Source organism: Peromyscus maniculatus, chromosome 17 (assembly GCF_049852395.1).
Source record: "Peromyscus maniculatus bairdii isolate BWxNUB_F1_BW_parent chromosome 17, HU_Pman_BW_mat_3.1, whole genome shotgun sequence".
Lineage (NCBI taxonomy): Eukaryota > Metazoa > Chordata > Mammalia > Rodentia > Cricetidae > Peromyscus > Peromyscus maniculatus.
The window spans coordinates 54,393,259-54,419,562 of NC_134868.1; the positions used below are offsets into that span (position 1 = coordinate 54,393,259).

At 40.9% G+C, this 26,304-nt stretch overlaps 1 protein-coding gene across 2 annotated transcripts in view; it reads left to right on the forward strand.

Moving 5' to 3' along the window:
• Csmd1 (CUB and Sushi multiple domains 1) overlaps positions 1-26,304 on the forward strand; it is a 1,611,441-nt gene that overhangs the window by 1,065,143 nt on the left and 519,994 nt on the right. For both annotated transcript variants that reach the window (XM_042262873.2, XM_042262874.2), the window contains exon 7: positions 9,887-9,967. In XM_042262873.2, the coding sequence (XP_042118807.2) occupies positions 9,887-9,967 (81 nt within the window). The remainder of the gene's footprint in view (positions 1-9,886; positions 9,968-26,304) is intronic.

Consider the following 26,304-nt stretch of genomic DNA (forward strand, 5'->3'; position numbering starts at 1 on the left):
CCATAGTTGAGACCCTGTGATTGTGCCAGCATGCACCACCACGTGGACACGACACTGATAACTGACAGACACTAAGAAACTGAGGCAATACTTAGCCGTTTCATAAGTCTCAGACTGTTTAACAATGAGTTTGAATCATTAAATGTGTTTAAAATATAAAATCTGGATTTTTATGGCTTTTTCAATATAAAATGCAATAAAATCAGTGTTAATTGGGGGGAATCATGATGTTGGATTTAGTAATGAAGCAACTGATTAATTTTAAAGCAATACTACCTCCCAATGTTTTAAACAATTTGTGAAGGACTCGGGTGTAAAAGCTTCCAGAAAAACATGAGTTTTGTGGAGATTGAAGAAGTGTGAACAATCGTAATTCCTCAAGGCATGCTATTTTTTAAAATGCTTAATTTTGCATGAAACAATAACACAAGACTCTCAAATATTCCAAAATGAGTTGAGCTTTTACTTTCTGACAATGAAAGAAACATAAAAATTTCCAGATACATCTATAAGTAGAAAATATAGTTCTAAAATATACCATTGCCTCTTCAATTCAGAGCTACTAACACAAACAAGGTGATAAACACCTCTCATCCCATCACTTAGGAAGCTGAGGCAGAAGACAAGCCTGAGCTACATAGAAAGACCCTGTCTCAGGAAACAAAATCCAACAAAAACTTAAAATGAATGATAGAAATGTAAATAAATATGTTCTGTGATATAAATTAAGACAACATATACAACAAAGGGTTGATTATAGTTATTATTATATTGATTAAATATATGACAGATTGTGTGAGAAAGGGGCATTTCTGGGACAAGAATGTTTCTCACCAAAGAGGGAGACAACTCATCAATTAATATATGTCATGTATTTCATAAATATATATACATATATATATGTAATATATATGTGTGTAATATATAAGTATATATAATATATCATATATATAATATATACTTATATATTATATATATAAATTTTATATATGTAATATATATAAGTATATATTACATATATATAAATATATATATAAAACTTACATAGTTTATATATATAAAAACTATGTAAGTCTGAGAATTTCCCTGCTGTTATTATCCTTAATAAGAATGAACAGTTTGGGGCAACATTGTTAGTATAGTGGTGAGTGAGCATAGATGCCCTCTAAAAATGAACAGTCTTTGGACATAACACTTAAATCAAATATTTTTAGTCTAGAAATTCATTAATATAATTATGATTAGTCTCTTGATAAATAAACAGGATTTATATTTTGAGTGATCTATGTCAAACCCTGAGATTACAAATGGACAGAGATTGACTTACAGATTTGACAGTTTGCTGTTGTTGGTTGGGTTTAACAATAGGTTTTATCTTCATGTTCAGAACATTAAATTTGTTTGAAGCCATTTGCATTTTACTTTTTTATTTGCAAAGATATTTATTCTTGGCAAATAATCAAAGGGGGAGATAAACTCAAAAATCAACTTCTGTGTCTAGATACATAGTAAAGGAAGCGTGTGTGTGTGTGTGTGTGTGTGTGTGTGTGTGTGTGTGTGTGTGTGTGCGTGCGCGCAAAGATTTTCCTGGAATTCAAGCTGTGTGGGGTTTTGTTTGTTTGTTGTTTTTTCTAAGACTGGTTATTATCTATGGGATTCATGGCCATTGCCAGCTTTCATGGCACTGGAGTGTGTGCCAATGCATTGGTTACTTTTCTGTTGCTACAGCATAACTCCTTGATCAAGGTAACTGTAGAAAGAAGTATTTATTTGACTTATGGTTCCAGAGGGATAAGACTGGGACAGAGCAGGGAAGAATGGCAGCAGACAGCAGAGACAGTAGCAGAACCTGGAGCTCACATCTTTAGCCACTAACACCTGGCAGCGAGAATAAACATGGATTGGCTGAAGTCTTCAAGCTTTCAAGGTCCACCTTCAGTGATGTACTTCCTCCAACAAGACCGAAACCTTCCCACCACACCACAAACCAGGGACTAAGCATCCAAATGCCTGTGACTACATCCATTCTCCACATCTCAAAGTAGTAATTTATGTTAAGACTTAAAACCAACTCTCTTAGCTAACCTGAAGCTTGCACACACCACTAACAACAGCCACCATCCTGTGCCATAGACCTCATAGACACAGTGGCCCAAACTGAGCTCTTGTGTCTTTTGCCTACTGTCTCTGTGGTACCACATCCATCCTCTGGTTATCACTATCTGTTTAAGTACATGACTGAGTTAGGTTAGCCAGATCAGGCCAGAGTCCCTAGTGCAGCCCCAGTAAGTCTTACATGCCTTTACATTGGAAAGCCAAGCCAGTGACCACCAAAAGATAAATCCACAACTCAACTCAAGAAAAACTCAGAAGCCAAGCTAAAAAGAGCAAACAAAATAAACTTGTCAGCTGAAATTAGAGATTTTCATTGTCTAGGTCTGAGGTCAAACATGAGATTTAGGATTATTATCAGCCTTTGGGGGATTTTTATCATTCCTTCTAAGAGGTTACAATGAACAAGATCAATACTCCCACCCCCACCCCACTTTGGTGAAGGGTAGGCTATTGCTGGGTGTGGGGTAGGGGAGACAGTATCTTTCCCTGAATCCTGCACATTCGAGCTTGGTTGCCACACTGTTTTCTTGCTGCTTTTTTTTTTTTTATAAATCAGGATCTCTCTGTCAGCCACAATAGGAGCTGAAGTGAAAAAGAATAAGGGAGAGAGAAGAGGGAGAGAGGGAAAGGAGGATACAAAGAAGAGGAGAAGGAAGAAGAAGAAAGGAAATTATTCTGGGTGGAAGAAGAAGAATATTAAGGAAGACACAGATGAAAGGTGCAGACAACTGGTAGACCAAGGATGTATGTGTCAACTTCTCTTTCTGGACAACACTGCCCAAACTGTCGTTCAATAAGAAGCTAAAGGAACCTGGAATAAATCAGAACTCAGTAGCTCAGAGAGTAACAGAAGAATAATACCATCATATTGAAAAATAAATAAAGTATCCCTGGTGGAAATTTAGCTTCACAGAGCTTCAAACAATTATTTGTAGAATTGTGGAATTTATGGTCTCATCACATTCTCAGAGAGGTCCAGTATATTCAGACACTCTTATGGCACCCTGTGCACCTCTCAGTCTTTCTTTATACTTTCTGAAGGAATTGAGTTTTGTTTTGTTTTATCTGTTTACACTGAGTGGAATTTGCTGGGAATTTAACACGATGTCTAATCTTCCCATTGATTCTCCTTTGTGTTTCTCATTGCAAATTCATCTCCTCTCCCCTGAGTTCCATCAAGATATAGTAAGTTTCTGTAGAAGAAAGTGGAGATGATGAGGAACTCATATCAAGGCACTTGCAATTGTACATGAAGACATGGTTCTGGGGGCAGACAGGAAGCTCTGTTCTAAAGGAGAGCAGCTTGTAGCTGGAGTTTTTCTGGTGATGCCTGGCCCATGGTCAGGACAAATCTCTCACCCACCCGTTCCACAGCCACTCAGACCCAACTGAGTAAACACACAGAGACTTATATTGCTTATAAACTGTATGGCCATGGCAGGCTTTTTGCTATCTAGTTCTTCTCTCTTAAATTAACTCATTTCTATTAGTCTATAAGTTGCCACATGGTTCGTGGCTTACCAGTATCTTACATCTCATTTTTCATGGCCGTGGCTGGCAGCATTTCTCTGCCTCAGCCTCCCACTTCCCCTAATTCTCTTCTCTCCTTGTCCCTCCTATACTTCCTGCCTGGCTACTGGCCAATCAGTGTTTTATTTATTAACCAATCAGAGCAACACATTTAACAAAAAGAACATACCACAGCATTTGCCCTTTTCTTTTTTTTCAAAAAGGGAGGTTTTAACTTTTACATAGTAAAATTACATATAACAAAACAATTATCAAGCAAGAATTACAGTTACAATATCTAGTCTATTTATAATATCTAGTCTATTTGTATTTGGCAAAATTAAAAAAGATATCCTATCTTTCCTATATTCGTGAGTCTAAGGTTTCATATCTAACTTATCATTTACTATAACTAAGGAAAATTATAACTATCTAGTCTACAACTACATCAAAGACCTCAGAAGGATAAACTATTACCTGAGAAATGGGAAAAGGATGCAAGCAACTTTTGGGAGTCTTGCAAGAGTAGACAGAGACAGCTGGCACCCTGACCAATCATCCAAAGTTCCTTTGTAAAATTGGGGCATCTGTCTTCAGCCTATAGACTTAGAGTCTCTCAGTCACTTTTCTCTGTGTCCTGTAGAATGTCTGGCAGTTTCCTCTGTAAAGCAGGAGCCTGAAGGAGCATTTTGCCAAGCAAAGTTCACTGGTCACCTTTCTATGGGTCCTGCATGTCCAGTCGATCAAGCAGTCCAGGCAAGAACAGTTTCTTGCCCAAATGGCTATTTTTGCCAAGGTGAAGATTAAGCTCTATATAGAGTGTCTTTGATGCCCATCCTCCTCTCTGAAGTGAATCCGGTGCTGCCAGGAACAGATATGTCTCACTGTCCCGAAAGTCTACATTTTTAAAACAGTTTAAATGCTATATTCTGTAGGTCTTTGAAGTGTTTGAAGATTACCTATCTATCTGAAATATATCTATGTATACCTAGAAGACTTAACTAATATGGCTACGAGTATGATTATCATAGATGACTAATTATTAATCTATTTCTTAATTATTCATTACAATTTTAAATGAGCTGTACAAACACAATACCTTAAACAAGAGTAGAAATATACACACAGTATAACAAAATTAACTTTAAATAATAACAATAAACTAAAATCCATAGCAACGTAAGACATTTTTAAACAAGTTGTTCTTTAAAAGTAGGTTCATTAATCTATCCTTTCATCCTATCATATCTATATTATATCCCCTTTTTTTCTTTAGAAAGAGATTGCATTTATAATCAACTTATTTTAAATATTTTTTTTCTGTCCCACACCAGAGGGCTCTTTTGATTTGGGACATAAGAATGCCTTCACCTTTTCTTTTAGCAATATGTCTGGGTTTAGAGAAGGAGTGAGCCAATTTCATCTCCAAAGCAAGCTTGGTATATTTGGGAATTTGGGTGTAGCTTCTCTTACTACTTCCTGCTGGAGGGGGGCGCTGTATCTTATGGGGACACAAAGAAAAGTTTAGGATTATGGGGTAGTTCATGAGGCTGTATTGTGTGAGCCAGTTGCCTTGAAACCATTCTGGATATTGGAACATCTGGGCCCTGGAGACCTTTCAGGGGTTCTTGGCTGGTCAAACCTGATGTATCTTTTTTTTTTTTTGGTTTTTCGAGACAGGGTTTCTCTGTGTAGCTTTGTGCCTTTCCTGGAGCTCACTTGGTAGCCCAGGCTGGCCTCGAACTCACAGAGATCCGCCTGGCTCTGCCTCCCGAGTGCTGGGATTAAAGGCGTGCGCCACCAACGCCCGGCAAACCTGATGTATCTTAATCTGGAACAAATCCATAGGCTCTTGCTTTCTGTGGAAACAAAAGCAGAGTCTTCTCTCCAAAGCAACATATCCTTACATTGAAATTTTGAAGTCAAGTTACCTTTAAAATATACATATTTGTTTAACTCAACAGCTTTTAGTATCAAATGTTTTTATACAGTTAAAAATCCCAAAGACAACATAATCCAGATTCTCTGTGTAATATCCATCTTTACATGGCTTATTTTTTATATTGCCTTTACTGTATGTTTAAAGACTTTATTTTTAAAAACTATCTATTTGTTTTATAACTGTGTGTGTGTGTGTGTGTGTGTGTGTGTATCTTTCAAGCCTACATACATTTTTACACACATTGTAAATCATCTAAAGTCTTGTTCCATCTGAATCTGTCTTTTTATGAATCTATTGCTTTAAACTGCAGCATTCTAAGACTCAGGCGCTGTGGAAACAGTGGGTCTATGGTTCTATCAAAGCAGCACATAGCCCAGAAACTGCTTTTTTTTTTAACTAGTAAAGGCTAAATCTACCATGCACCATGTTGTGCAGCTTACAAAACTATCTGTGTAACTCGGCAGACATAGGTCAAGCCCACAGGTTGTGAACCTGCCATAGAGTAGCTCAAGCCTGCATGTTGCGGCGTCTAGCCGCCCATATGAGACAAGAAGCAGGAACCTGGTTTTGGCTCAATTTAGAATTGCTTATTAAATATTCTCAGCTTTGAGGTGGAAACTCAAGCCATTGGGTGCCATTTGTAGCTGGAGTTTTTCTGGTCCTGCCTGGCCCACGGTCAAGACAAATCTCTTACCTGCCAGTCCCACAGCCACTCAGACCCAAATGAATAAACACACAGAGACTTATATTGCTTACAAACTATATGGCCATGCAGGCTTTTTGCTATCTAGTTCTCCTCTCTTAAATTAACTCATTTCTATTAGTCTATAAGTTGCCACGTAGTTTGTGGCTTACTGGTATCTTACATCTTGCTTTTTATAGTGGCGGCTAGCAGTGTTTCTCTGCCTCAGCTTTCCACTTCCCCTAATTCTCCTCTCTCCTTGTCCCACCTATTCTTCCTGCCTGGCTACTGGCCAATCAGTGTTTCATTTATTAACCAATCAAAGCAACACATTTAACATACAGAACATCCCACAGCAGCAGCTTCTTGCTCTCATTTCCTGTTTGCGCTGTTGTTGGTAGAGATGAGAAATATCAGATTAAAGTCACAGGAAGAAAAATCAAGGCAGAGAAAATTTGGGGCTAGGCTCTCTGTGAATGGCTACTGAATAACCAGTTTCCACCTTGAGGCAAGCTGTAACATGAATCTTAAATGGTCTTAATAATAAAAAACAATAAAATAAAATAAAACAACAACAACAACAAAAAAAACTTTATGAGCCAGGTATTGGGGTGACTTCTGGAAAATCAGAGAGACAAAAGAAGTCACAGCTAACCTTACCTCACCAACTCTCATCTGATCCTGTTTTCTCAAACTGGATGCTTCTGAGTTCTCATCAGAATGGATCTCAGCTGAACTGATGCTGAAAGCCTAAAAGCTTAAAAGCCTAAAAGCCTCTAGTTCCTAGTCCTTGTGTCTTATATACCTTTCTGCTTCCTGCCATCACTTCCAGGAATTAAAAATGTGTGTCACTTTGCCTGGCTGTTTCCAGTGTGGCCTTGAACTCACAGAGATCCAGACGAATCTCTGCCTCTAGAATGCTAAGGATAAAGGCTTGTGCTACCACTGCCTAACCTCTATGTTTAATATAGTGGCTGTTCTGTTCTCTGACCACCCCATAAGTTTATTGGGGTGCACAATATATCAACCACAGCAAGCCTTGTGGAGGCAGAGGGGAAAGCTGAGTAGTGGTGGAGCTGTTGTAAACCTTGAGTGACCACAGGATCCTTGGTGTTTAAGTCAATGTCAGAGTGGGAGGGCCTCTCTGTTTGGGTTTCTCTCTCTTAGTACTGGTTGATCCCTGGACAGGGTGGGCCACCCCTAAAGACAATGGGCAGAACCACCGTGGCTCAGTGACAGGATGCTCTGAAATTGAAGGCTGAAAACTATGTATTGACTAGCACTTTCTCACAGTGGATCTGAGATGCCTGCCTCAATGTCCCTACAAGTAACCTTAGCACTGGGAACCCAGACTAGCCTAACTTCATATCATTTGTCAGCCATGTATTTGAGAAGAACTCTAGAAGATAATACATTTCCTTCACAGTCCTGCTTTCCTCTGTCACTCTGCTTAATCTCACGAGCAAGCATTGTCTATGTTTGTGCCATCCCACTTTGAGGTTTGTGATGCTAAAGGAGTCAACACATTTCAGGTCCAGATTAACAAAGAAGATTAAAAATCCAAGGCCAGCTCTTTATCTTATGCCAAGAAGTAAGTAAATAGAAGCCCCACCCACACAGCATAGGGCCTTCTGAATGATGAAGCTCATATAAAAAGGAACAACTTGAAAAAGAATTCAATGTCAAATGCTTTCACAATATTCTGCTGATCTAACAGCTGACTCTTGCTCTCCCAGAAGCACAGGGAGACACTAGCCCAAGGCCTCAATTTGGCAGTCCTGACTCCTGCACACAGACTGAGTTATGATATTGTGTCTGTCAAGATACCAAGGCGAGCAGACATCTGGCCCCTGACACTTTGTCTGGGTCACTGCCTGGTCATCTCAGAGGACCCTCTGTTTCTGTCATTCTGTGAAGTCCCTTCAGTGAAAGGTTTTTTTTTTTGTTGTTGTTTTGTTTTTTCTGGTGGAGCCTCAGACACAAAAGATATCTACAGCACCAAAAAGATCCATCCTCTTCTATAATTGACAGAGCTCACTTTTTTTCTTTTTTTTTTTCTTTCTTTTTTTTTTTTGGCTTTTCGAGACAGGGTTTCTCGGTGTAGTTTTGCGCCTTTCCTGGAACTCGCTTTGGAGACCAGGCTGGTCTCGAACTCACAGAGATCCGCCTGGCTCTGCCTCCCGAGTGCTGGGATTAAAGGTGTGTGCCACCACTGCCCGGCTCCAGAGCTCACTTTTTATGAGAGAGGTGGTAGTTGGCAGATAACTGCTTTCATTTTGTTCCAAAAAAAAAAAAAAAAAAAAAAAAAAACTTTTAAAAAGTAAAGAAGAAGAAGAAGAAGTAGAATTGAAGGCATTCATAGCCTCCCTTCTTCCTCTGGCTCTAGGGAAGGCCAGGTAACACAGGTGTAGACCACAAACTTCAGCTGGTCTTTGCTCAGTGATTCCTATGAGGTTGTGTTCAGTCTTGATGCAGGGTCTCAGGCTTCCGTTTTCACTGGGCATCCTGGGAAGGAGGAGGCTGGCACCATACATAGGCTTCCAGGAATGGGTGAGGCACAGAGAAAGGAGGTGGAGCTATGGGGTCTAAGCAGCAGCTGGCCTGGGTTTTATTTGGGTTTTGCCATGTCTTGGACTGAAATATTGAACAGCACTGAGATGCAGGAGCAAATCAAGGAGCAGTGAGCTCCTGGCCACCTTGACTTGCTCCGTGTAGTTTCCTGTAGAGAAATAAACCCACTGACTGATACTTAGACTCCAGGAGGAGCTCTTGAGAGGGAAGGCAAGAAAGGGGAACCCAGGGCAGTCAAAGAAGAGGAAGAGGGAGGCCATGCACACTTTCCCCCTGGTTCTTTCCCCTGTTTTCTCTTTTTTTTTTTTATGCAAGGGGTTCCTTTGACAGACTTCGGCTCTTACCCAGTTCTGTTTGGTTCAGGACCGAGAAAATTCAGACCCTTATCTAAATCTGAGAGATGAAGCTACAGTGGACATCCTTGCATATCACAACCAGGGAAGCTCGGCTAGGAAAGCACAGAGGGAGGGAGAGAGGAGAGGAAGAGGGGAGAGAGAGGAAGGAGGGAAGGGAAGGGAAGGGACAGGAAAGAGGTTGGTTCCCTCACATTTCACCTACAGTATTCTGAGCATAGCATTCCCATACTGCCACCCATCAATACCTCTTGATAAAATTGAAGTGGTTGAATAAACATGAACAAATGAATGATCAATATCCTTTTTTTTTTCTGAAAGACTTTCATGAATATAGCCAATTATTTGGAAAGCATTCGGGTCAGGGTCACTGTGAAAAACTGAAAGCACAGCCTACCCTGTGTAGCTGATGAGACAATGGTGTGTGTCTAAGTTGTGTGTCCTAATGGTGAGTGCGTTTGGTTGTCAAAGCTGAGCCCCACTGTTTATTATTTTCATCTCTAAATACATGATTGTGAGATACATTTTGCTGCAGAGAAACCTGTCTTCATTATTTGTAGCCTGTTTTCCATCTGTTTCGTCTCATTGGCCTCTTAGATCCTGGCCCCTCTCAGGGGTTGCTAGAAGGGTGTTGAGATTGAATTTGCTGTGAGATTAAAGTATGACTTTGTGAACTCCAAGTCTCATCTGATCATCCATCTGTCTCTCTTTCAGTGAAAAAAGCAATCGAACTGAAGTCCAGGGGAGTCAAGATGCTACCGAGCAAGGACAGCAGCAGCCACAAGAACTCTGTCTGTGAGTCACTTTCTTTTTATGTGAGGATGGATGGACTAATGGGAGGGGAAAACAGGAGTGGACTGAATGGTCCCTAACTTCATTCTGTGAGATGCCACTTCTACTTCAACTGTTCCTCTCTTCCACTTTGAAAGATTTTTCTAGGAGAAAGACTAGGCCTGACCTATTGACATATTATCCTACCCCTGAAACATACCTCAACTATGTCTCCTCTCTTCCCTATAAGAGACTAAACCTTGAAGATTTCTTTCTTAAAACTCTGTTACAGAGACATCTAGAGGGCTGTCTTCTCTTCTCTCCACCCCTTACCCTTGCAACAAACACTAGATTTGTCTTTGGAAAAAGGGATTTGGGTCTTTGAGTCTTCTTATTCAATGTCTCTGATCATCTATTGCCTGTAGATCAGAACATTTGGGCAACATGTCTGTCCTTCCTAAGAGATATGCAGTGCCGTAGAGCATGCATACCTTCCTGTTTGAATGTACCCAGCAGCATTGTGCTTTCTCAATAGCTGTGTGATGGATGAAGTGTTCACTCACTCACTGATGGCATCTTGCCTGATCTGTAAAGGCTCAGCCTTCACAGCTGGTCTGACTGTTCCCTGGTTGTATGCTCAGAGCTAAGTTCTCATCTAGATGCTTACACACATTTTAGAGACTTTCCGTGTGGGTTTTCTCGCCATGGAGTATGACAACAGACTATACTGCAATGCTGAGTCTTCACACATTGTATTAGTCTGTGGTCACCTTCTTCAGCCATCTCCCAGACTTCTGCTCACATTATCCCCATTCTGTGTTCAGATATGGGTATCCCATATCTGAGTACTTTCAGGGGGGGCTATGCAAAACTAGTACCCTATGAATGTTTCTGTTACTTTTTCTTGATAATCACAGCCCATGTCTTTCAGATAAAATTGGGGATACATTTTTTTTTTTTTTTTTTTTTTTTTGGTTTTTCGAGACAGGGTTTCTCTGTGTAGCTTTGCGCCTTTCCTGGGACTCACTTGGTAGCCCAGGCTGGCCTCGAACTCACAGAGATCCGCCTGCCTCTGCCTCCCGAGTGCTGGGATTAAAGGCGTGAGCCACCACCGCCCGGCGGGGATACATTTTTAACTGGTGGAAATGATTGAGTGATAGAAATGTAAAGAAAGGGATTTTGTTTGTCAACATAACGTTTTGGTTTTTGTTACTTTTAGCTTTGTGTCTTTCAGGTAGAAAAGAAAGTGTTGGTAATAATTTTGAAAAATCAGTTTTATGACTGAAATTCTTGATGAGGTGATCTACAGTTTGACAGAACCACCTGTCAGGTGATAATACCTGTATTAAGTCAGCACTAGATCTGAGGCTCCATCCACTGGGTACATGTTCTTCTGTGTGGTTGACATTGGCATAGCTTATTCATACAAGACACTTTCTCCTGTCCCTATTGATACAGGAAGTGACAAACCTTACAGTTTCCTTTTGAGTATTAGGAAGTATGCATTCCCATGCCCAGGCAGTACTAAACTCTCTGTGCCATGCTTGAGGATTCATCCGTGAGGAAAAGGAAAAAATGAAGAAACCAGGAGCCTTCTAGGATCAGTGTGTGAGGGAAATATGTAACCCTGAAGGGACAGTTGAGGATGGTGAAGTATTTTCTAGAGGAAGCTGGAGGGACAGACTCTGGTGATAGAGACACTTGCTATGATCAGGTCCAAGATTCACCATCAATAATGCTAAACCACCAATCATGTATGCATGGTTATCAGGAAGATATGCCCCGAGAATCTAAGCAGGCCTTCACCATCTATGTCATGCGGTGGGCACTGAGCAGTTAGTTATCCCAGGTGGAGCTTCTCTGTCTGAGAAAGAGGAGCCAGCATGGCAGTAAGTCATCCCAGGGCTAGACAGCGGGGGACCTTGCTCTGCAGATTCCAGGAATACCGCCGATCCTGGCTTCACTTGGATCTGTGTTCTGATGGCTAGAGGTGGGCCTCTTAGGACAAGCTCTGAGCCTGTTGTGAGCCCACACACAAGGATGGCCATTTTCCCTTTGTGCTCTGTGAATTCCTTACCATCTTTATGAGGATAAGTGATGAGAAAGCAATTTACGTTCTTCACACTTATAGTGGCAACCAGCCTCCTTTGGATTTCCACAGGACTAAGTACTTTATACAGATAGAGAAATGCTGGTGCCCTTGGCATGGGCCTTATTTCTTCTAAATGCCCTTCACTGAGGTTCAGGCTCCAGTGCCGTAGTCCTTGGAGGCCACAGCCCCTTCCAACTACATTGTACATTCAAGCCAATACAACCTCCTAGCACAGATACTCTAAAGACTTCCCCAAACAAGGTTTTGATTATGTTTGACAAAATATGTTCTAAAAGCACCTAACTGAAGGGCAGGATGGGGTGTGAGCTGTGAGCCACCACCCTAGGTCACGCCTCTGCATTTCTCAGCCCTCATTGGGCCTCTTCTTCTTGAGAGTCCTTACAGAGAAAAGATGGGACAATGGTCGTCATGTCAATGGACTTGCACAAGGCAACTCTGGTGAGACATCTGCTCATCTGACACTTGTAGAAACCGACCACAGGAGCTGAAGCTTTAAAGGGGAAGCTGGGGGCAGGGCAGTCATGCACTCACTTTGTGTGTGTGTGTGTGTGTGTGTGTGTGTGTGTGTGTGTGTGTGTGTGTGCATTGTGACAATCCTTCTGGCAAGTGTTGAGACCACATGTGTACATCACCAGACCCTGCCATTGTTTGGAGTTTTAGAGAAGACAGTGGTGGATACAGTCTCTCCTCCACCTCTTCTGGGCTTTCTTCAGGGCCAAGTTCATCCTAGATTCTTTCCCTGGGAAGATGAACAGGTAAATGCCTTTCTAGTTCATTCATAAAAACAGCCACGGGGCAGGAGGAACACAGATGTCTATTGTTGGAAACAATTTCCCCATGCAAAGTTAATGACAAATGATATTACCAATTCAATGTAGATTTGCTCAGGGGAATTGACAGCACACTCTGACTAGCTATTGAATGTTGGATTGCAGCTGTTTATGCCGAGCCTGAGAGGAAGAGTGGGTTGGAGAGCCTTGCTTATTCTAAAGTTTTCTTTAAATGCAAGATGAACTTGGTAACAATATGTATTGCTGTGTAGGTCTTTGGAAGAATAGCCGCCAAACATGAAAATGAAATAAATATCCCCAAGTGTTCCAGACCTTCCCTTTTTAGTTTATTTCATTGTCCCTTTTCTTGTATGAGCAACATTTTTGTTGTTTTGTAATCAATGTTACCTACCTCAAAAAACACACTTGAAATGTAAGCAAATTTATTCCAACTTTGCATACAGACAGTGCTATTGACAGACAATAGTTGATTGTTTATTGTGTTTATGATGGCACCCACTACACTGGCTGCTAGCTTCTCCATTGACTTATATGGAAGGGGGTAAATGATACAATCTATGTCTCTGCGTTCATGGCCTCTGCTTCAGAGTGGGGCTTCATTCAGGACACAGGGATGTGTCTGACAGAACTACTGAATGTTTGTATGATATTCTTGAAAGATCATGACTTCCAAAACCATTTCCTGAAACAGACTGTTTGGGAAAATGCATCCTTCTACCCTGGGCCATTGTGTATTGACCCATCCAGCATGGTCATTCTCATTATCCTAGTTTTTCTTTTTGCAAGTTTGGAGGAATTATAGGAAACAAATAAAAAGACTAGTGGCCATAGTCACTGATTACTTAACTATGCCCACAAAGTTTCAGCATTATATCTTGAGTCAGTCCTTGTTCCCCTGGCACACCATAACTCAGGACCCAAATCCCCAGCAACAAGTTTCACCAGGGAAATCTTCTGGTCTGGGTCTTCTGTTTATAAACAGATCTGCAGATGCTAGGAGGAAAGAAGGGAAGAGACTGTGAATTCTCATTAATCAGGCATTTCACTTCTGGGAGACTGGGGAGAGAAGCCAGCTCACCATTTTTACCTTTTAGAAAATTATTTTCATGTGACTCACTTTGAGAATAGACTGAGGAAGGCATTGTGACTTCACTATTGACCCCAGCCTTTTCTATATACCTCTCTGCCTAGAGCAGAGACCTCCACCTTTCACTCCAGAAGTGTATCAGCCATAGACAATGGTGGCTGTACTCATGTTCTGACACTTCAGTCTGGAATTCATCTCCAGACAGCATTTAAAAGGCTGTAATTGCCTGGGTAGTAAGAGGTATGGTTGCTCTATCACTCCTCCCTCGAAGAATCTTCTAATTAACATGACTTGCTTTTCCCACCTACAAAAATCATATTGTGTTTTATAAAATTGTCATCAAAGATACCGTGCTTGTGGTTAAGTGTGCAGGGACACCTCTCATCATCAGGGCTCATTTCCAGGACACAGATCCTCTAGGATTTATTTGAGTGATAGCACACATGTGTGTGATCTCTCTTCTTGCTTAATAGAAACTCTGCCTTCAGTTGCAAGAGCCAGGCTCCTCATAAGGAGCCAGCCAGATCAGCTTTAAGGCAGATCTTGAAAGAAGGAAAAATAATAGTTCCATTAACCTCTAACAGCCATCCGAAGGTTTAATAATAAAAAGAGGGATAATTGCCCCAATCTGCTTTCTTCCATCACATGTAATTCCAGGGTGCATTTCGATCATTACAGATCTTCGCTTTCCTCGGAAGGCTCTATCCTCATATTGCATGAAAGTACTAGATTTAATGTAGCGCTTTATAAATCAGGTTAGTAAATTATGCAGCAGCTGAATAGGCTTTTGTCACTGCAGGAGCTGAAATATCTTCGCAAATACCCAGGAAAACCTTGCTGTGAAATCTGATGTCTAGATACATCTGGGGAAGGAAAAGCCGAACAAGAAATTGTCTGAAAAGTGAGGTGGTCCATCACATTCCACAGGACACTCACATACATGCAGTTCTTAAGGCAACCAGGAAAGTAATATCCAATACACATCCATTAAGATATGAAAAATGGGACTCAGTTGGGTCCTAGATGGTGAAACCAAAGTCCAAACCTAGTGGAAAATAAAAGGCTCTTCGAGCATCCCAAGCAACCAAGTCCTAAACCTGACTGATTAACTAAAGGGAAGAATTCACTTAGCAAAATGACCAGAGGCCTCATCCTCTTACTCTTATACCAGACATAGAAGCCTAGAAAAGGTACCTCCACTGGCCTGAAGGACCACTGTGTGGCTTAGCATGCTCATGACAGACTCAAGGGGCTCAGCCTATCACATACATTTTCATCAAACTGTGTAAAATAGATTCACCTAATCTTCTTATTGTGGGATCTATGAATGACTGCGGGACTGCTTTGTCTTCAGGTGTCTGTAGAGTAGGGACAACATTAATGTCTGTCAGAAGAGGGAGCCCCTGTAGTGATAGGTAGATGATTTATGCAACTATAACATCGGGAGTTCAGTCAGAAGGGTCTAAAGGCTAAATTGATCCATCGCTGAAGCTCTTCCCTCAATTACAGTCTCAGTCTGTCAACTGTAGACACACAGAAATTAAGTCGGCAAATTAATGAGGCTGGCTTGCAAGGTAGATAAGAAGGGGGATTTCAGAATCAAGAAATACTAAGTGAGTAGAAGGGGACTCAGAAAAGAGGCCAATCCTGTAGGCCAGGTCATTTCATTGAGAACATTCTCTAAAGCCTCAGAGAGAACACTACACTGGAAATCGTACCAAAGGCATCTCATTCATTAGTTTTCATGGAATTACAGTATTATACAATCAAACTGACTTCTCTTTCCCAGGGAGGAAGGAATCATATTGCCTATAACTGATAACTTTTGCTTCAGTCTATGAGAAGTTTCAAGGTAAACATTCCAAGTTTTTAATAACTAGTGAGCATGCTCATTATTTATAGCCAATTTTAAGGAAATTAGTAGATGCTCTGTGATATGGCACATGGAAGGAGGGGCCCAGCGATGGGGTTGATATAGGCTAAGAAGCAGACAACATGTCGAACTTTCTCAGTGTTCTCAGAAAACTTCATGCCCAAGATCATCCAGGGTCACCTTGGAGTGAATAGACGTACCTGCACACAGTCAACCTGCTCTGAATTCTGCCCCCTCTCCTGTGCCTCCAACATAATGACGTTTGTATTTTCAAAACCCATTAAATTTCTGATGGATAATTTTCATTTTTGACTTTGAAATTATTATGAATTCACAAGACATGGTATAAAGTTGTCAGAAGCTGTTTCTGTACCCTTCACTTGGCAAGGTGTTCTCACTGGGTGACATTTACATACTGATAAAGATGGAGCAGAAGTTAGGAGATTGATATTGGGTAGTATAGAGAATGCAGTCAGATCCAGTAGCAGCATGCTTGCCATGACCCCCCCCCGTGTTTGTGTATGTGTGTGTGTGTGTGTGTGTGTGTGTGTGTGTGTGTGTGTGGTGTGCATGTGCACTTGCATATATGCATGTATATTTCCAAGTGCCTCCCTTGTAAGGTCTTCCTCATAGGTACCCTCCTATGTGACTACTGTTAATTTTGTCTTGAATGCTATGTGCAGTCCTAGACTATCATATACATGAAACCACACAGCATGCAATCTTCTGGATAGAGCTTGCCACTCATCACAGTTTCCCCAAACTCCACACTAGTCATTCTAGCTTTACTTTTGGCATCATGGCTTTCTACAAACAGATATGGACCAGGTGAATTGCTCATTAACCCTTTGAAAGATAATGGATCTGGGTCCAGTATGGGCTACTATGAGTAAGGATGCTACTAACAGTTGTGAGCAGGTTTTTGCATGAATGCAGGCTTTATCTTCTTTTGGATAGGTGCCCAGAGGTAGAATTACTTCTATTCCCTGTGACAATCACATGTTTAGGTTTGCAGCAAACTATAAAACTACAGTAATTGTCCTAGTTTACAGCTTCACCAGCAACAAATGTGCAATCCCCTCCACAGCATCCTCACCTGTGTTTGTATTATTACATTTTGTTTTCTGCCTCATCAATTTTGGTAGGTGGGGACTAATGTGTCTTTATGGTGATACTTTAATTTATATTTCTCTAGTCACTAGTGATATGCAAGATTTATTCATCTCCAAATTTTCTGTATATATTTTTCCAGAGACAATTTCAGATTGTTTTTTTCTTGTTGACTTTCCACCACTCTTTATATAGTGTAGATACTAGTCCTTTATGGGACATATGAAGTACAAATACTGTCTCCATGTCTGCATTATTGTCTTTTCATCTTTTTGAAGGGTTCTTTGGAAGAACTAATGTTTTATTTATTTAATAGATTTCAAGGTAAAACACAGATCTAGTTTCTCTTGGGAGCAAAAAGACTTACAACCTTGAGTATCATGACCATGGGTCAAGAAGAACCACATGTTCCATCTACCCTAAGCAGTAGCATAGCCAGAGCCACTGGAAGCCAGTGACCTGTTGGGCAGGGTGTTTTAGCTTGCAGACCTAATATTGTAGATCACCAAATACAGGATCCTGGTCATTATCTTCATTCATAGATCTATTTCCATGAGAGCTCAGAAGAGCTACAGTCATCTAGAAATGAGCGGATTTATATCATGAAATGTGAGTACAAATAATAAAGAGCTGAGTAAATATATTTTTTAGATTCCTATTCACTTATTTCAATTTTCTTGATTTTTAATGTTTCATATGATCCTATAATTTGGGATTTAGCTGCCAATTGTTTTCTTTATTGACTTCTAAAGACATGGAATAGTCAAAGATACACAATGGTGATTTTACATTTTCAGAAGGTCCCCTTTATAATTAGCATATTAATTGAATTAAATGAGATAATTTAATTCCAACAATTGATTATTTACTCCTTATAATATTTGTTTAGACATATCCCTTAAGTACAATGAGTTGATATTCTCATGTAGAGAAAGCAGACAGAGGGAAAGCTTAGTGATTGAATAAAACCTAAGCCTTACTTGAAGATGTGAGAAAGCCTGCAGGGGTGAGAGGAGAGAGTCAGTGGAGATTTAAAGGCTGGATAAGAAGTGATGTTCTTTGAAGAGTCAAAACGCCATGTTAGCAAGCATTTCTCTACAGGCAGCATTAGAATTCTGCACATTCAACCTGCCTGTTTAAATCTTCCCTTAGAGAGTTTGCCCTCGAGTTCGAAGCCCATATAAAACAACATACACCAGGCAGCATTCAAATGCTCTGCTTGCCATGTCTATCTGGAAACATCACAACTTCAGCAAAAATTTAGTTTTAGGAACATGCAAGAATTTTGAGTACTCAAGTTCCACCAAAAGACACTGGGTTTCTATTTTGATATGGTCATAGCAGGCACTCTGAGTTTGTCTATTTCTGATTTGGGGGGAAATAACCACACGTATGAATGGTACTTTGAGAAGGGCTTATTTGTATATAGTTCTTAAAATGAATGAAGATCATTGGGAAAATGTCCTATGCACTCTATGAGTATCTCCTGTGAAAATATTACTTGTGATATTAGAAACATATTATTTCATTTATGAGATTAGAAACTATCAATTGTGGACAAATTTGATGATTGTATAACCCAATCAAAGGCAGGGTTTACTGACAGCATTGATTCTAGCCAACTGTCCTCTTACTTTAGTCCAGGAAACATCTAAAACTTATCTATAACATTACTTTAATTAATTAGTTTTTTTATATTATGCACATATAGGCAATACATACTGACCACTTTTACCCCTACCTCCCTACCACCCTTGTGATCTCCGCTCCTCACAAATCTCTCATGTTCATATCTATTTATTTTGTTTTGTTCTCCACTAAGATTAAATATAGCCCTCTGTATATGACCGTGGGCTTGGAACCATCTGTTAGAACCTGATAGGTTCAGCAGAGTGTGCATAAATAAATCCAGTGGTCTCCCCTCTCTCAGAATCCATTATTAGCCAATAGTTCAGAGGTAAACAGTAGGACCCTGTGAACTGGACCTTCTTTGATTGATCATTGACAGGGTTAGTTTTGTGTATGCCTAGTACAGGTAACTACAGTTTTTCTGAGTCACTTAGTTCAGTGGTTGTATTGAGTCTAGACAATGGCATCTCATGACTCTTCACTGCTACCTTCTGGCTTTCATGTATTTCACATGCTCTCTTCTGAAGTGATCCCTGAAACTTTGAAGGGTTGCCACACATGTCTTGTTTAGGGCTGAGCCCACACCAGTTGCTTATTCTCTTCTCTTCATCTCAGGCTGCCATTAAGTCTCCACATTCACCACTATTCATTGCAAGGAAGCACGGGAAGGGATTGCATTTTCTGCATCTCATCCCATCTGCTTTGTTGTGGTGTATTTAAGCCTACCCTTGCCAGGCTCCAGCATTTCTTCTCCCTTCACTCTGCACATGACTCCCTCTACCGTCTCCTTGGGTGGGCCTCTGACAACAGGATATCTTCCTCTAGTACTACCAGGCTCCAACATGACAACCTCCCTTCACCTGCTAGAGAGCAAATGAGCAAACATCCCATATCTCTGACACACTAATCATCATGAAATAGACTTCTATTTCTAATGATGTCTGCATTAATATTCAATGTATAAAGAGAGTTAACTATAGTGGGCTTTATTAAAATGAAGCTTAGGATGCAGCAAAATGAAAAATTCATTTTATTATTGTGTTGCTCAGCATCTCCTATGCAAAGTTAAATGTTTTGGTTAAGATACAGTTTGCAAATTCTACCTGAGACCACTGGGGGTGTTTATTAGTATATGTTAACTATGCATAATAATGGGGTTCCTTATGACATTCTCATGTATTTGCATACTGTGCTTGGATCATATTCACCTGATGCTCTCTTGTCTTGCTCTCATCTCAACCATCCTCTTCTCTCCTCAATCCGTGCTCCACCTCCTTTTGTGTCTTGTTTTGTTTTGCTTTTGGTTTTATTTGGTGACCATAGGTTTAATTAGGGTTCCTTACAGGTGTATGTGTCAGGCTTTGTTTACAGACAAAGGACAACTCACCGGGGGTTAGACCACTGAAGAAAGGAAAATGTTTCTTTCCTCAGCACCTGCTTCTGCCTTGGAACAAGATCCGATTCCTGCTTAATTGTCAGTGTCTCCAAAGGCTTGTGGTGTCTGTGACTAAAGTCATCCTGGCATCTGTTTGTTGCTCTTCTGTTCATTTTTCTAATTAATTAAGAAAATATTTTGGGCATCTTCAAGTACACTGTCACACCATGATAAAAAGGAGAGTTCCCACTGTGTTCCTCTCAGGTACATAAGCAGCCACTTGCCCATTGTTGATACCTCCATGACTAGACTATGCTGAGATTGAAGTCTATAGTTTATATTAGGATATGTTCTTACTGCTAGCTGTCTCATGGGTTTGAGGGAATGTGCCGTGCTGTATGAAACAGTGTAGTGGCATGTAGTCTTTGTATTCTCAAGTCCCAGCTCCTGTCCTTACATCTTTCTTTCACCTTAAACCCTGGCTGACAAAAGTCTGCAAATCTCCAAAATTTTGTCCTTTCTGGAATGTTCCACAGTTAGAAACATGTAGCCCACAGCTTTTCCAGATCAATACCTTTTACTCAGAAGATGTCTCTGAACCCATAGTTCATCTCTCTGCTCACTACAGAACGCCATGGTTGCTTTCAGCTACTGTTAGTTACTTACCAGTTCAGGTTTGTGAGAAACTCCAAAGCTCTCTTCAGCAAGGGCCCCGCTGTTGCCTCCCAGAGTCCCTGGCATCTGCTGCTGTCTGTCTTCTGGGTTTGGGCCATTGGAAGGGGTGTGTGGGAGCTCAGCTTTGTGCTTTCAAGTTGTATTTCCATTTATGACATAAGGTTTTTGAAAACATTTTGTATATTTATATCCCATCTGCCTGTCATCTTCAGTGAAATATGTGTCTAGATTCTCCCTGGTTTTAGTTATTTCTTTTTAATTGGGATCTAAGAGGTTTTTGTCAGAGGGTTGTTTGTTTGGGAATGTTTCACTCCCTGAAGTCCTGGAAGCCCTGGGACTCACGGGGTATCGGATTCTCTATTCCACAGCACCAAGGTAGTCTTCATCAGAGACAATCCTCATTTTAATACATTCTAGCATATTTCCCCTGAGGTTTTCTAGATTAACAGCTTTTCATTTTCTGCTCAGACGTGTGACTATTTGGAGTTACTTTTGGGGACAAGTGTAAGGTCCATGTCTAGGGTTTCCTTCGGTTGGGTATGACCTTTGAGCTGTCCCATCACCATCCACTGAAGGATCCAGCTTTGCTCCTTGGTCACTGCTCAGTAGACTGTGTTGGCACATCTGTCTTGACTCTCTCCTGTTCACCTGATCTGTGAGTCCTTTTTCAGCAGCGATGCCAAGCTAACTAGATTTTTGTGACATTAGAGTGATCTCCATGTTTCCTGAGATGTCAGAATATGTACTATATGCTAAAATTGAATGAGGAACACTTTTAATATATGAAGAATTCTTGGAGGCAGAAGTTCAGCCTAGATTTTGTAGGCAGGCACTACATTTCTATTCACGAGAAAACACAAGATTCATGTTTCCCCTAAATGGCTGTTTTGTTTTGGTTTGTTTTCCCCAGTATTTTGCTATAAAAATGCCAATTACGACTATGTGGAGCAGTGGTTCTCAACCTGTGGGTCACAACCTCTTGGGGAGGGTCAAGTGACCCTTTCACAGGGGTCACCTAGACCATTGGAAAGCACAGATATTTACATTATGATTCATAACAGTAGTAACATTATAGTTATGAAGTAGCAATGAAAATAATTTTATGGTCAGGGGTCACCACAACATGAGGAATTGTATTAAAGGGTCACAGCATTAGGAAGGTTGAGATTCACTGGTGTAGAGAAACATGCTATTCACAGGCACTGCCACAATGCTTCCCACATAACTCAGAGAGCAGTTCTACAGGACTTCTGAGTGGGCTGCTGGCTCCACATATCTCGGGGAGACAAGGAGCTCTGGGCCAGTGATGCCTTGAAATTCGCATTGCTGATCTAACATCTGAAACCTAAATACCACTATACCTCCTCGTACATGCCTGTCATCCCAGCCATTTGGAAGGCTAAGGCAGGATGATTACATATTCCAGGATAGAATGACCTTCAGAGTGAATTCGAGGTGAGCCTAACAAACCCTGTCTCCCCCCACCCCCCGCCCAAAAAAAAGAGTGAAAGAGGGCTGAAGTTAAAGTGTTCTACTTAGCATGCGCCAAGCCTTATATTCATCCCTTACTATTACAAAAAGTAAATTAATAGCTAATTAATTAAATAAAATACTGGGGTAGGATTGTAGCTCAGAGGTAGAGAGAATGAAGCTCTTTATTCAAGCCAAGAGCTGAAAAATAAAAATAAATAAATGAAATGTAAAGCTGTCTGAAATAAAAAGAAACACTAAATAGTAAGTTCTATACGAAAGTCACCTCTGCACAATATATTATTACTTCTTTATAAATATCATTCCACGCAATGTTCTGTTGGCATTTATGACTTACACAAAGAGTAGCTCATAGCCCTCCTGTGTTCTGTTCTAAGATAAAATAGACAATATTTGTGCCTTTCGTTAGAATTATACTATTGTATTCATTTACCTTTCACAAGACAAGTGTTTACTGCATCCTTGTCATGGAGGTGCTCCTGGGTAATTTTCACTGTGTCTAAATAGAAGATAAAACCATTACTATGCAGCAGACAAATGGACCAAGTTCAGTAGCTGCTGTATGCAGAATACACTTACATAAACACATGAGCGAGAGAGAAAATCACTTGAGTGTTCTGCACATTTTCACATTGAAAAGGGGGGTCCTGGTGGGTTGGTCCTCAACATTCAAGGAAGCAGAAAGGCTCAGGTAAACATGGTGAAAAGTGATCAGCAAAGGCTTTGGATGGCCCAGAAGCTGTGGGGCTCCTAGTACCCCATGGAGATGAGCTGACCCTGGCCATGGTGGAGGGCAAGAATTCCCTCAATGCAGAATGGAGCAAAGATCAAATGTTTTCACAAGCTGGGCTTTGCCACAACTCAAGGCCTTGTGGTCCTGATGGTGGCTGAGGTTTTCCCCAGGCTGTAGCCATTAGCTAGAGTGGGAGACAGAGCTGGGGCCCCAGCATGTGGTTGTTAGCTAGGGAGCAAAGAAACATCATTCAGTCTTCCAAGAGATACACATCTAAGACAACTGGAGAGAAACAAAATTTAGTCAGAGATTAAATAGCTCAGCTGTTAAAGGCTCGATCGAGCTCACATTTAAAAAGGTCACAAATTCATTCATGTTGCAAAGGCCTATTTCCCCAGCTTCCCTTTGCAAGTGGAAAATACATTTAATCCCAGCTCTGGGGACACAGAGGCAAGTAGGTCTCTGAATCTGAGGTCAACCTAGGCAGTTCCAGGTCAATCAGGGCTACATAGTAAAACCCAGACTTAAAAAAGAAAAGAAAAATGTTTTCTTTTCTTTTTTTTTTTCCTCAAAGAGCATCCCAGAAACAAGCCTAGAAGATTAAAACAGAGAGCTGGTGGATGTGGATAGGTCCTCTAGCCCTTTCTCTTCTGTTATGTCTGTCTTTACATAAATTACTTTCAAAATCAGCTCCCATCAAGCAATAGAAGTAGTGGTGAATGTTCTTCTAGTCATGTTTAACTTGCTCACCCACATGCCAACAGGGCAGCAAGATTTCCATCATTCATCTGCGGGTGACCAATATATTTTGGGTCCAAGTGGTCACTTTTTTTCTTGTCCCCTTTTTTTTTAATCTATCTAGAAATGATATTAAAACACTCACATGCGTATTATACATTCTCATCTGGTCCATGAGCCCTATCAGGAGGCCCAAACAGAAGCAGTTATTCAACCCCTTGTATTCTTGGTTAGACAAAAATGTAATATATGTAAATAGGACAGGACTCGTGGGGTGGTTAGTGGGGTGGGGGAATGGCAGGGTGTAACAGGAATCTTAAAAAATCTCTTATTAATAAAATCAAACCTGAGGCCAGTTATTGGGGTGAACTGGAAGATCAGAGAGACGGAACAAGCCACAGCTAACCTCACCTGGCCAAACAGCTAACCTCACCTGGCCAACTTCTCAGCTGATCTTGTTTCCTCAGACTGGAAGCCTCTGTGTCCTCATATCCGAATGGCTCTCAGTTGAACTGTGCTGCTCAAAACCTAAAAGCTTAACCAGCCAAATGCTTCTACTTTCTGGTCTTTGCACCTTATATATCTTTCTGTTTATGCCATCACTCCCTGGGATTAAAGGTTTACTTCTTGGGATTAAAGGCGTATGTCACCACACCTGGCTGTTTCCAATGTGGCCTTGAACTCACAGAGATCATGAGGGATTTCTGCCTCTGGAATGCTAAGATTAAAGGTGTGAGTTGTTGTGCCCAGATCATAACCCCCAGAGAGACCACCAAGGACGAGCATACCAGAATGCAAAAGCAAGGTTTATCTGTTACAAGTCATGACAGGGAACTCATCTCAAGCCATCTCAAGTGAGGCAGAGAAGAGTTACTCTTTCTTGGGGAAGTTAGTTTTTATAGGCAAAACCCATAAAATTTCTTAGAAGGGAGGGGGTTAGTACGGGTCCATCCTTGATTGGTCCAGTTTTTCCTGGGCCTGGACTTTATCTTATTCTAGTTTATCTGTTTGCCCTGTCTGGAGTTTTACAACTCCTCTCAGGGTCTGGTCATGTTATCTCCGGAGAGGCACATCTCGTGGTTAATTGGTTACCATCAGACATCCTGACTCTGTTCTTTTGTTCCTGGGGCTGGCGCCATCATTTCTGGGGACTTGAAACTGGCCTGGGTCTATCTATATTGAGATATCTTTGTCTAAGGCCCCCTTTTTGAGACAATAGAGTGAAGGTCTTGTTGTGCCTAGATCTGGTCCCCAAAGCCGCCACTGGAGACTTTAGGTACAGAATGCAAAAGTAAGGTGTTTTCTAAGTTTACAAGCCTCCAGGGAGGCTCTTCCAAATCTCTCACTCACAGCAGGAAGGTTGGAAGGAGCACTTCCCTTTCATTGTGAGGCTAGTTCTTAAAGGCACAGATCATATAATTTATTTTAACCCACCTCCCTTTTTAGTCTTTTGGTCGAATATCCTGACTGTGTTTTCCAAAGTCCCTGTAGTAGATACAGCCACCTGGGGAAAAGGGGTCTAAGTTCTTATCTACACTTAGGAATCCTGGTTTAAGCTTCTCTTTGTCTGTAGGGGATAGAGTGGGGGGGTTTACTGAGGTATCACAGAATGCCACCATTTTCTAGCCTTTGTATCTAGTGGCTGTTCTGTCTCTGACCCCAGATAAATTTTTAGGGTGCACAATATTTTGGGGAACACAATACCACCACAGGAAGAAGAATAAGGAGTCACTCACCAGGTGACAGGTTCCCTCAGCTCTGTCATTCCATCTGCAAGAGACTGTCCTTTCCTTCATGATATTACAGCAACTTCCTTTACAAGGGCATTTTGTCAAATTTTTAAAGACGCAATACATGGTTGGCGTGATTTTCTTTCAACTGCTCTAATAGTCAGTGGTGTATTTCTGGAATGGAATGTTCATAATCTCAAGGTAGAAAGCACATCTCAGATGGACTGGTCACTTATGTATTCAAAAAACATCCAAGTCTGCTTAGCAATGTGGGTCCTTCACTAGGGTCTTCCTGTGGCTTCTGAAGGGCACATTCATGACTGCTCCTTCTGTGCTAAGATGAGGATATACTGTCATTACCCAAGAAGCCATCATTATAATGAATAGACCAGCCTCATTTTACAGAAAGGAGCCCAAGTTGAACTCCAAATGGCAATTTGATGATGTGTGGTGAAGATTCAAAGGATTTCTTCAGTGAAAAAGGCAATTAGACCGCAGAGTCATTAAATTCAGCATCCTGGCTACAGGGGGCCCCAGGCTACTTTACTTTGGAGTCCCTATTTTGACATAAAATAAGAGAATGGCTTCTATTTTGCAACCTAGAATTAGATTTTGTCAATCAGCTTAAATGTTGCTCCTGCAGTGACATCAAGGTAATCACTCCTGAGATTACTCACAAGGTTCCCATACGAACCTAGAAAACTGATAGCTAGAGAATAGAATTCTTGTTTTTATTTTAAGGATTACATGACTCCTTCTAGATGAGGCTCAGCCTAGTCTCAAAATGTTGGTTCCAGAATTAATTTGCTCCCGGGATGTTATCACTGGTTGTTAACTGGTTAATTCTCATCATTTCCCCTGCATTGCTACAATGTAGACAATAGAACTGTATTGACATATGCTGGTAGGGGAGGGGCGTAAGTGTTTGGATGAGAATGCTGGCCTTGGGATACAATCTGAGGCATTCAGAAGCAGACAAGTCACATGATGCTGTAGTAAGGTCAGGGATGATGTTT